The sequence below is a fragment of the Oryza brachyantha genome, chromosome 8, assembly GCF_000231095.2.
Source record: "Oryza brachyantha chromosome 8, ObraRS2, whole genome shotgun sequence".
Taxonomy (NCBI): Eukaryota; Viridiplantae; Streptophyta; class Magnoliopsida; order Poales; family Poaceae; genus Oryza; species Oryza brachyantha.
The window spans coordinates 6,508,078-6,520,992 of record NC_023170.2 but is presented as its reverse complement, the minus strand read 5'-3'; the positions used below and the strand labels follow the sequence as shown (position 1 = coordinate 6,520,992).

General features: G+C 39.2%; 1 protein-coding gene across 1 annotated transcript; it reads right to left on the bottom strand.

Moving 5' to 3' along the window:
• Positions 1–860: 860 nt before the first annotated feature.
• Positions 861–5,550, bottom strand: LOC121055157 (translation initiation factor IF-2-like). Its single transcript, XM_040526847.1, has 2 exons — positions 4,583–5,550; positions 861–1,523 (listed from the first exon to the last, which is right to left on the bottom strand). The coding sequence occupies exons 1-2, from the start codon at positions 5,447–5,449 to the stop codon at positions 1,431–1,433; spliced, it is 960 nt and encodes a 319-aa protein (XP_040382781.1). The 5' UTR covers positions 5,450–5,550; the 3' UTR covers positions 861–1,430.
• Positions 5,551–12,915: the final 7,365 nt, after the last annotated feature.

The following is a 12,915-nucleotide window of genomic DNA, read 5'->3' as shown; positions in this document are numbered from 1 at the left end:
TTTATAAAATAAATTAAATCTATATATATTTATATTTTAATACATGCAACCTTAAGAGCAGAAAGAGAAAAGAAAGAGAGGACGTGGTAATCACAAGCATGATTCCACGGGCACGATGGCAACTTTAGATAGAGATGATACCATTTAACAAATCTAGATACGTATGTTGTTAGTATGAAAACGTATAACTTGTTAGCAACAGACCATGCATGCTTGCTTTTTTATTGCAACTGCAAGCGATGCGTTGATCTACAATATCGTTTTCGTCGGTTGAATCTTCGATCGGTGCCTCTCTGATGATGGTCCATATTTCTCCATAGGAAACACTTCTTTCGGAATAGGTCGATGGGGTCGGTCTCTGTAATAACAAACAGCAATTTGTAGCATGTGTGATACAAATCAGCATCAGCTGGAGCTATCACCCAAAGCTGCTCATATCCCGATAATTAACCCGATCTGGTCACAACCACATGTCAACTACCCTCTCAAAACCACATCACCAAACGAGACCTGCAAGGGACCCACACCAGGCACAAGCACACAATCACGGCTGATTGATGCCTTTGCAAGCGAAATTAGCGAATTATTATTCAGAGGAATAGCACATGTCACAATTTTATTTGATACGACTTATAGGCTACTTTTATCCATTTGTTTTACTTAAAAAATTATATAACTACTTATTAATTTATTACAATTTGATTTATTACTGTAGTAAATTTAAGAATGACCTGTAATTTTGTATAAAAAATTTGAATAAGACAAATGATAAAACCTAGATTCAAAAGTTAGGCGTTAAATAGGAAAAACATTAAAAGAGAGTAGACAGCACTTCATCAGTAATAAAGAAAAAAGGAGGCATGAATACTGCAACATTCAGTATAAGCATCAACAAAGAACAGAAGCACCAGCAGCTAAAAAGCAGTACAGCCAGGCCAGTGAAACCATCACCACAGATATAACATAACAAGAAAAAAAAAACTGAGCTAAAGAAGGAAAGAAAGAACAAAATTTATGCAATATCGTTCCTGCACTGTATGAGTTCCACATTTAAGTGAACTGAAGATCAAAACTGATGTCTTACACCGTCTGAATTTCCGACGGCCCAGAGGCAGCAGCGGGGCGGCAGTGATCGAGCCAGAAGCAATATACCAACATGATCAATCTAGCAGTGCGAAGAACAACAAATCTGACTAAAAAACTAGCCTGGCAAATTCAATGGAACAACCTAACAAGAGCTGCTTGATTCTTCATCATCTATCCAATCCATCCTTATAATCTAGAAAGAAAGGCAAAGCCCTCCAGCTTTTGACAACTGCTCTACTGCTTTGCTGGCTTCACCTCTTTTTATGTACACGGCTTGGGTTTATTCCTGACCCCATGAATCGCCGATTTGTCAGAAAAAAAAGAAAAAGAAAATCCCCGCGTCATTAGGACCAGTGCTGTTCATCCAGGCATTCGTTGAGGTCGAACATAAGCACGCCTTCCTCGTTACGGTTCATGTCATCGGCGAACTTCGAACGCTGCACAGCATCAAGAGAGAGAGGATCATCAGTTGGGTTCAGAACAAACGCAAGAAAATTTGCAAGATTCAGAAATAGACAGACAGGACTTGCAGTGGCAACACATGGTAGTAACTAGTAACTGGTAACAGAAAGAAGACAAGCGACAAATCCAAATTGAAGAGCACCACGGGTCTGAAGTAGAAAAGGGAATCACTCATTCATTCATTCATTCATTCAAGAATCAAGATCAAGAATGGTTCGAATGGCCGCATCGAATCAAACAAGGTGAGCCAAGCAGGGCAAAAGGACTGCTCGTGAACTTGTTGTTTAGTGGCATTTCAAAATACATCCAAACCTTAATCTTGTCCGATGCTCTATCGTTCACTGAACATTAAGAAGATGGAGCATGCTTTGTTGGGGGACTCATCACTACTGTCCCCAGGGAGTTTGTCAGAGAGAGAGAGAGAGAGAGAGAGAGAGAGAGAGGGGAATCACGATGACAAGGACATCACGTGACTGGCCACGCTCTGACAACCGAAAGGGAAAACTTGAAAATAACAAATCAAGTAACAGTAGCTACTCCAACAACATGCAATCATCAAGGAGAATGCCAACATTGCTCTACCAAAAAATTCTCCCTACCCAAATCTAAGCAACCAATAGTTACATGTTTCCTAGCAATTTAAAGAAAATTCTAAACAATAAAACAAAATGGAAACCATAAATTCAACTTTAAGTTTAAAATTAACAATTCAAAATTTGACCATTAAGTGTAAGGTCGTGTTTAGTTTGCAAAATTTTTTTTACAAAAAGATCATATTAAATTTTTGATACACATTTAAAGTATTAAACATTGTCTAATTATAAAACAAATTTCAGATTCCGCATGAAAAAGACGAATCTTTTAAGTCTAATTAATCCGTCATTAGCATATATTGGTTACTGTAACACTTATAGCTAATCATGTACCGATTAGACTCAAAAGATTTATCTCACGATTTCTCTCGTAACTGTATAATTAATTTTAATGTTTATGTATATTTAATATTTTATTTAGATGTAAAAAATTGGATGCGATATTTTTTACGAAAAACTTTTGGAAACTAAACAGGCCTAAGTTAAAAGCGAAGCAACGCTCTAAATGTGAAAGCAATTAGCAGTGCTGCTTGGTTCTGTTTTTTGCGGATGCAGGAGAGGACGGGGGCGGCCACGACGATGCACCATGCACGTGGTCCGCCGCCGAGGACGGCCACGCCGTAGTGGGCCCGGCGGTCAGACAGAGAATCCAATGGCCGGCAGCCACGTCGGCCTGACACGGGCCCACCTCCCAGCCACACAAAGCTACTCCCGCAAAAGCCGAGCAAACTTTACAACCGCCACCAGTACGGGACAACCACGTCAAAATTGTTTCTTTTTTTTATCTCTATGGTAATATTCTATCAGGCTTTTTCAAACAAGCATTTTTTACGTATTAATCGGCTCCAAAGATAAGCATATAATAATTTCGTTCATTCATTCATTTATTATACTAGTAATAAATAACACTACCACTCGGATGAAAAAAAAACTGACAGGTGGGCCCAGTCCTGGTCCAGCGTGGGACCCATACGTAGGACTATGAGGAAGGGAAACAGCACAGAATTTGCGGGGAAAGGAAACCCACCCCATCAAACCTTGGGTAGCAAGTCAAAAGGAACCCAACGAAACACCACAAAAAATACACCAGCTGTGACCCCGAGAATTCACCGCGCTCACACACGACGCCAAAAACGCGAAGCAGTTGAACACGTGGCCGTCGACCGACCCCACCTGACACCGCGGGCCCACCGGGTCCACGCGGGACGGGACGGGACGGGCCCGGCTCCCGAGCAGAGGGCAACGCGCGTGACGGCGACGCGGGAGCCGCTGCTGGTTTTTTAGTACTCACTTCAACACGAAACCGCCGAGAAAAATCTGTTTTTGATTTGTTGGATGTAGTAAAGGAGGAAACGAATAACGCTCCTAAGCCCAATCCTCACGAGGAGGAGTTTGAGACGGTTTACTACACCGTAAAAAAAAAAGATTTCTAGTATTTCTAGTTCGACAGATTGACCATGGGTCTTAAATATTTATTAAAAAATTGATAAAAATTAGTTACACGTAAATTATATCATGCAGTACCAATAAAAATATTAATCATAAAAAAATTCAAATAAGACGAAGAGTCAAAAATTCTATTTTAAAAACAAACTCAAAAATTCGTTTATTTTGTAGCGGAGGTTGTACGTAGTAATTCATTTAGTATGTTAATTACCTTTCTACGTGTGTCACAATTTTAAAATTTAAATAGTTCTTTTTATAAGCTCAATCCTCCCAAGATTATTATTATTATTATTATATATTTTAAAATTAATATATTAAGAAAAATCATTTTTTTTTTGGGACTGAATCAGACAAGGGGAGGGAAACAGAGTAGGACCCGGCGATAAAAATGAGTGGTTAACCCAGTGCCCTCGGACGCCGCCGCCGCCTACAGCTGGCTGAGCCCCTACGCCGCCGATGAGGCGGCGGCGACGGTACCCAAAGTTCTATATATTCTTACACCTGTAAAACGTAACAGACAGATAAAACTACGGCTAACAAGAAAAAAATGTTTTATCATATGTTTGCCAAAAAAAAAAAAAGAGGTTTTATTAACGGACCTTAAAATTGTTCCATCTGGGCAAATAATCAGAATTTTACGGGTCCAAAGGTAACGAAATTCTGTTGAGATTAAACGGATAAAAAGTCTGGTACGGCCACCCTTCTACCTAAGTAAAAGAGAAAGTAGGTTCATGCAAGCACACCTCCATACACACATGGAATCAAGGTGGAATTTTCAGTCAAAAAAAGGAATTTTTTTCAGGTTTCGTAGAAGAAATCGTTGCGAGAATCATCACACGGGCAAGAACAGCACAGGTCAAACAAATCACACGAGGAACTGGAAGAAAGAAGGTTGAGGCACAAGAAAAGAGCCACGAGAGTTCAGAACCCAAACGGAAACCCAAAAAAAAGAACGCAAAAAATCAAGTGGGGGAAAAGGGACGGTGAGGACTCACCTCTTCTTTATCCGCGGTGGTCTGAGCGCCGCCGCCGATGGCGTCCAGGTGGGCGCGCTTCTCCGGCAGGCTGCACCCCTCGTCGCCGCTGGATCCGCCCGCCCCCGGCGACTTCCGCTTCCCCGCCGACTGCGCAGCGTCGTCGCCGCTCGAGGACGTCCTGGATCCGGCGGCGGCGGCGTACTCCAGAGGGGTATCCGGGCTCGACGCGTCCATGGCCTTGGCCTCCTTCACCGCCGCGGGGACCGTCTTGACGGGCGCCTTCTCGGTCGGGAGAGGCCGCGGGCGCGGGCGCTCCCGGTCGCCGCCCCAGCTCGTCGAAGGGACGGATCCGGCCCCGGCCGCGGCCGTGACGAAGAACGGCGGCGACTCCGGCGTCCGCGCCGCCGACGTCGGCTCGGCCTTCACCATAGGCCTCACCGCCGCGCGTGGCTGCGAACTCGCCACGCCCTCCCGGCTGAAATTCACCCCGGATCCCGCGCCGGCGCCGGAGCACTCCGTCGCCGTCCGCGCGGTCTTAACCTTCACCCTAACTCTGATCCTCTCCCTCGCAGGGGGCGGAAGCGTCGCCTGCGCGTCCCCCACGCCGCCAGAGCCGCTGGATCCCTCGCCGGCGAGCCACGGGCTCCTCCCAGAAGCACGCGCCGAGGCGACCGCCGCCGCCTGCCTGTGCAACGGACGCTGCGACCGCGGCCGCCGGCACAACCATTTTACCTGCCCCTCCTCCTCCTCCTCCTCCTCCTCCACCTCCTCATCCTCCTCCTTACTCGGCCGGGGTATCCACTCCGGCCACCGCACCAGCTCCCTGTTCCGGAAGCTGACCAGAATCTCGGCAGCCTCCCGGACGCCCCCACCTTGCGACGCCATCGGAAACGAAGCCCTCAACAACGCCGCCGCCTCGCCGCAGATTCGAGATGGTCCGCGGCGTCCACCTCCACCAAGAGAGAGAGAGGTGGTTTCTTTCTTGCGCGGATTATAGGAAAGGCAGACGGGGTGAGAAGCGAGAGAAGGATTTATAGGGCGAGACGACGATCGAGCTGGGAGAGGAGAGAAAATCTGAAAAGGGAAGCCGCCGCGTAGACCGGGCGTTCGTACACCGAGTCACTGACACCGGGCCCCACCCCCGCACAGCCCGCCTCTGGTTAGGCTGGGGTAGGGTGGGGGAGTCAGCGTCGGGATCCACCTCGCACTCGGGGGACCCGTCCCCTTCCTGGTGTGGGCCCGGGTCTCTCGGCTTGGAGTCGCAGTCCCGCGCGGATACGGTTCGTCTCGTCTTCTATCTGCGGATTGGGGAGTAGTACTACTCACCAGATGGGTCGTTGGCCGGTTTGGACACAAGGAAATTTAAATGGTATATTTATAAAATAAAAATAATTTATTATATTTTTTCAAACGTGTTCGTAATAATATAAGAGAAAATTGTGAAAATAAATTATGATAAAAAAACCTTTGGGTGAATGTTGGGTTTTTATGAAAAAGGTCAAATGGTATATTTATAAACAAAAAATAGTTTATGAATAAAATTTTAATATACATATTCTTAGCGATCTAATATTTTTAAAAAAAACTTTGGTAAAAAACCCTAAATTTATGGTTGAAAATTCAAATTTGGTTATAAGCATAAACATAAGCGAAAAAATAGGGTGCTTACAATCAACTCCAAATTTTAAGGTTAAAAATTTAAATTTTAGCTTATATACGTAAGCAGACGTGAAAAGATGGGCTATAAAATTTTATAAGAAACCAAAAATTATGGATTCTATCGAAAATATTAAGGTAGAGATTTGCTATTTATTGTGCATTCTGGTTTATTGTATGATATATAATTTGTCTCTAATAAAAATATTTATGTCACCAACAAATCCGTCATTGTATACATTGTTTACAATGACTTGGTAATTTGCCACGCCATATTGGTGGATAAGTATAGTACGCGACTGTTTGTGCATGGACACTTTTGATCCAAAAGTCCACTTGCAAATAGCACGTAAAAAAATATCTACATAGTTTTTATACATACGAACTTTGCACCCTAAATTTTATACATCCAACTTTAATATATAAGATATTCTATATCAAAACGTTTTATGCAAAAATATCTACTAGTATGTAACCTTTTCTACATTGTCGGGGCTATTTGGCCTCGGAACTGTGTACTAGACCTTTGCTTTCTTTGTCTGTTGAATGGCAGCGCTCCTCCGCTTTACCTCAAAAAATGTCAATGACATAAAAATGTATTTTATATATATAACAAAACTAAAGACCCATTTAGTTCGTAAAAGTTTTTTGAAAAACATCCTATCAAATCTTTAAACATCTAAATAAAGCATTAAATATATATAAACATTAAAACTAACTACACAGTTATACGGGAAATCATTTTATGAATCTTTTAAGTCTAATTAGGATATGATTAGCCATAAGTCTTACAGTAACTAACAGGTACTAACGACAGATTATTTAGACTCAAAAAATTCGTCTGACGATTTCCAGACAGAATCTGAAATTTATTTTATAATTAGAGTACGTTTAATATTTCAAATGGGTGTCCAAAAACTTAATTTGATGTTTTTGCAAAAACTTTTTGCAAACTAAACGGGGTATAATACGTGCACCCGTTTAGAATAAGCTATTCTATGCCCTCTATCCCCTCATAAGGCCCAAACCCTCTTCCACTCCCTTCCAAAAGCCAAAAACCTCACTTTTAGCCTACCCAAAGCTCTCTCCCGCTGGTCAAATCCGTCCTTTAAACTTCCTCCACACCCCTACCTTTATCAACTCCCGTCTATCTAAAAAGTGCAGTAACACGAAGTCAAAAATACAGTAACATGTATTATAAAATGCAGTAACAACGTCAAAATATAGTCATGACGGCTCTAGGTTTTAAATCACATTTTTTAACCAATGTGGTGAAAACGGTTTTGAAAAATAATATAAAACACATCAGATATTGCTCTCTAAAGATTAGAAATATAATATTTTAGCTCTCACATGTATTAGTTGTACTGTAATAACGGTATATATGTTGCTGTACTTCTATCATGATGTTACTATATTTTCATCACGACATTACTTGCAATTGTGTAACACACATGTTACTGCACGTATATCATGATATTATTGTCCTTCTATCACGACGCTACTATAATTGTACAGTAACAATACACATATTTTATAGCAACATAGCGCTATTAGGGGCATCGTTACTCCACTTATAGATATTTCTTAAGATTTGAAATTTTAAACAACTTTATCTCTCACCTTATATATTATTTTTTAAGAACTTTTGTACCATATTGTTTGAAAAAAATATTTTGAAAAAATAGATCTCTCGTGGGTATGTTTCGACGTTGTTACTGTAAATTAGTCGTCGTATTACTATATTTTGTCGTCGTGTTACTGTATAATTCTTGTGAAGCGAGAGGTGAGCTTAGATAGACATGAGGGAAAGCCCAAAGAGGGTTGACCTATGTAATTAATCCTTTGACTATTCTATGCCACGCTCCCCTCATAAGACCCAAACTCTCTTCCACCCCTTCCAAAGACCAAAACCCCTCTTCTAAACTAGTCAAAACTCTCCCGTTGGTCAAACTCGTCATTTGGCGTACCTCCACTCCCCACATATATCAACTCCCGTCTATCTGAAAAGTGCAGTAACACGAAGACAAAAATACCGTAACATGCCTTATAAAATACAGTGACAACGTCAAAATATAGTCATGACGGATCTAGTTTTTTAAATCACATTTTTAACCAATGTGGTGAAAACGATTTTAAAAAATAATATAAAACACATGATATATTGCTCTCTAAAGATTGAGAATATAATATTTTAGCTCTCTCATATGCATTAGTTGTACTGTAGCAACAATATATAGTCATAATGTTACTGTACTTCTATCGTGATGTTATTGTATTTTTATCATGACGTTACGACAATTGTGCAACACACATATTACTACACGTATATTGCGATGTTACTACCCTTCTATCACGACGTTACTGCAATTGTGCAGTAACAGTACATATATTTTAGAGCAACATAGCGTTATTACTGTAGAGAAGACGCATCGCTACGAGACTTATACATATTTTTTAACATTTAACTTTAAACAATTTTATCTCTCACCTCATATATTATTTTTTAAAAACTTTTGTACCATATTGTTCGAAAAAAATTGTTTTAAAAATGTAGATCTCATGGGTATGTTTCGACGTTGTTACTGTAAATTAGTCGTCGTGTTACTGTATTTTTATCGTCGTGTTACTGTACAATTCATGTGAGACGAGAGGTGAGCTTAGATAGACATAAGGGAAGCTCATAAAGAAGTTGACCCGCGAGATTAACTCTTTGACCAACTTTTAAATGAGGTGAGGGTGGTTTTTGGGCCTTGGGAGAAGGGTGGGAGGTAGGATGGGCCTTAGAAGGGAGGGGTGTAGAATAACTTATACTAAAATATGTACATATTAGTCTTGCTATATATATATATATATATATATATATATATATATATATCGGTCGTGAATTAAGGCGTGCATGGCAAACTTTCTGCGTATAAAGTTTCGATGTATACATTTTATTGGTTAAAAGTTTCCATAAATGGAAATAATGTGAAAGGCAAAATGTAAGAGCATCTCCAAGAGCTAGACAAATTTTATTTCCTAAATCTGGTGTTTTGGCAAATTAGCAAATAATACGATAAAGAAAATTATACTTGATCTTTAATAGTTTGGTATATTTCAGTTAGCAAAACTAAAATTGGACCCACAAGCTGTTATTTTCAATCTGGAAGTTAAAAGTCTCGTCCACGTCGATCCCTATTCGCCCACGTCGATCCGTGTTCGACCCCGTCGCTTGCTCGCCATGGAGCGACGACGCGTGGCGCGCCATGGGTCGGTGACGCGCGGATGTGTCAGTGCACGGCGCGGCAGTGGCGCGCGGAGGAGGCGGAGTCAGTGTGTGCAAGTTGCGTGCGCAGGTGGGAAAGAAGTGTGTTGTGCTTTTCTGTAGATGGCAGACGAAACTTAGACTCCCAAATATAGACGCAAATGAGAAGATATGACAAATTGGTAAATTTGAGAAAGTCATATGACAAATCATTGGAGGGTGTTTTTTTTTAAAATTTGCCAAAATAAACAAGGATGAGTTGAAAACTAGAGATAGCAAACTCTTAAACTCTTGGAGATGCTCTAAAACCATGTATATTCACGTGGGGCAAAAGGCATATGATTGAACTCGGGGGTGATTGTGGCATATTTTTAAAAAAAATAATTTGTGATAAAAATTCTATATATGTATTCTTAATGATCTAAATGTCAAGATTAAAAAATAAGCTTCGATGAATAAGCCTTAAAATCAAAGCCACATTTAAGATTAAAAATATAAATTTTGGTTTATAAGCATAAAGATGTGGGTACTATCTTCTCTTTGCATATTGCTGAGTACTCATTGATTTAGAGAGGGGGAGTGGCAGTGAGGCTATTTTAGGTAAGAAACCGAAAATTATGGATTTATCGTAACAGAAAACATTAATGTGAAGATACGCTATTTACCGTGAATACCGACATAGTCCCTCTGTCAAAAGATCGAATTCTCCGGTTTCTATGTCCAACGTTTGACCATTCGTCCTATTTAAAATTTTTTAGAAAATTAGAATAGTCACACGTAAAGTACTATTCATGATTTATCATCTAATAAAAATAAAAATATCAATCACAAAAACATTGAATAAGACGAAGAGTCAAAAATTAAAGGTAAAAAGTAAAAAAATTGGTTTATTTTGGGACGGGGGAGTATCATTTAGCAATGGTGACATTTAAAAATGGATGTACAAAATAATTAAATCTACTTCAACAAAACCAATATATTTCTAATGGACGTGACTACCTAGCGGTGTAGTATCGCGTTAGTCCTAACCAGTTGTACCCAAAATAGAACACTGCATCCTTCTATCAGTCGGCAGCAACCTATTTGGTCAGAAGACAATTCAACCAACCTAAAAATCATATGCTTCAAATACAATTTTCTCTTAAATTATCCATTCTATTTTCTCTTAAATCACCCCGTTCAAGTATCCATAGTTTCGTAACATTTGCTGAGTTTTATATGAATATACTGTATACAGCTAACTATCAACACAACCCTACTTTTATCGATTATTGGTACACTAACATAAAAAATTTATAATAATAACAATCATTTAAACTTTGTTATTGCCCACATAGATTCCGATGTGCCACCATTGAAATGCTGAACGGACCGGCACGACACACTTTCGAAACAGTGGTACAAACACGGCTCTGCCCAACTTGCGCCTACTCGATGGCCCTTTCATTTCCAAACAAAGCATTACTGTGCTTCACCTAAACTGGATTATTCGTGACTTAGTCGCACAATATTTTAATAGATAATACCGTTGATTTTTTATTGATATTTATTTATCCATTTTATTGAAAACTTAACATTACATAATTTTTATAGTTATATTTATTGTTAAACATATGATAATTTAAGTTATATTTTTCATATGAATGTTTTAAATATGATGAATAATCAAGCACGTGATAAGAAGTTAAAACCTTACACGAAGTGAGTACTTGTCCAAAGCCGACACGGTGCTCATTTTTTTTAACGTATCGTTTGTAATGTAAAAGTCTGTACACTCTCTTGATTTCATCTACTATCAGCACAAGCGGATCAGATCACACATGCATGCTTTCGACATTATTTATTTACAAATTTGAACGGCACACCACGTGATCTCAAATAGTTGGAACGAACGCATCGTCGTTTAGTTTTCACCAATTCCATGACACCTTTTATTTCTTTCTTTTTCTGAGTGGAAAACTACCGGGCATTTGTCCAGTAGTGTAATTTATAAAAGAATAAAAGTATTTACAATAGAAAGAAAGAATTATAAAAGGCTACAGCCTCCCTGAAGATTTATAAAGTTTGTAACCAATGAGAGATCGATTGGTTACACCCTTTTATTTCTTGGAGAGAAAAACAGTTGCACTCTTTCTTGCCCATCGCCCCTACCAATATTTTTGAAGGGACAATTTCGTTCATGCCCTGATTTTTTAAGTCTAATATTGATTTTACCTCTTCTTTTTAGGGTTTTTGCTCCTGTTTTTTTAATTAAACAAACCGTTTGCCCCTATTTTGGATAGAAGTTATATTGACCATTTTGACCAATATATTTAGTTTAAAAAAATAAAATATTTAATTCCTAAAATAATTTATGACAAAAATACCCCTGTTTAAAAATTATAAGTTTTTAAACATGTCATTTGAATGAATAATATATTGCTTTTGTATATTTCTATGAAACTTATAATTTTTTTTAAAAAAAATTGACATAGTTTTGAAGCTCTGTCAAATATTTTAAAAAAATTACAAGTTTTTAACATAACATTTGAATTAATAATATATTATTTTTTATATTTCTATGATTTAGAACAGAGGTAACAACACAAATAACTAAAAAAAAATATCAAAATGAGGGGCAAAATAGTCCTTTAACATGTCATTTAACACCGTTAGTCCTTCCATCCAAAGGAGGGGCAACTGGTTCGTTCAATTAAAAAAAAGTAAGCGCAAAAACGAAAACCCTAAAAAGGAAGGATAAAATCAGTATTAGAACCTGAAAGAGAGGCAGAAAAGAAATAGCCCCATTTTTAAAAGCTCCATAGTATTTTAATACTTCCTAATAAGATAACACTGCTATTTTTTTCACTTGTTCGATCATTCGTCTTATTAAAAATATACAATATATAAAATTGTAAGTTATAATTATAGTTGTTTTGGTAATAAATTCAATCATAATAAAATAAATGATAATTATATAAGTTTTTTAAACAAAATGAATAGATAAATATGTGCCAAAAAATCAACGGTATCATATTAGAAAACGAAGATAGTATAATCTGAGCATGATTATGGATTCAAGATTAAGGCTAAGCCTTGATTTTCCTAGACTTGGCTCCCCCGTTCATGAGGAGGAGGCCTGTGTGGACGATGAGGTCATTCACCATAAGTTTAGTTGGCAAGAGGTTCCATTCACCCACATTGGAATTGGCACTCAAAATCAACCCAAGTCTACCCTCTTATTGCCACTCGTGGATTGCAGAGGGCACAAGCACCTTGAAGATGCGAGGCTACCCCAATGCTAAGGCTTTGGCTCGTCGGCTGCATTGTGGGGCGTTGTGATGTTGTGCCCCAAAGCTCTGCTAGATCTAGAGCCAAGAAGGGGTGTTCACCAACCAAACCCGCCAACTCTGAAGGAAAGGAAAGCAGCAGCAACCGCTAGCCATCGAGGACAGAGGAAGAGAAG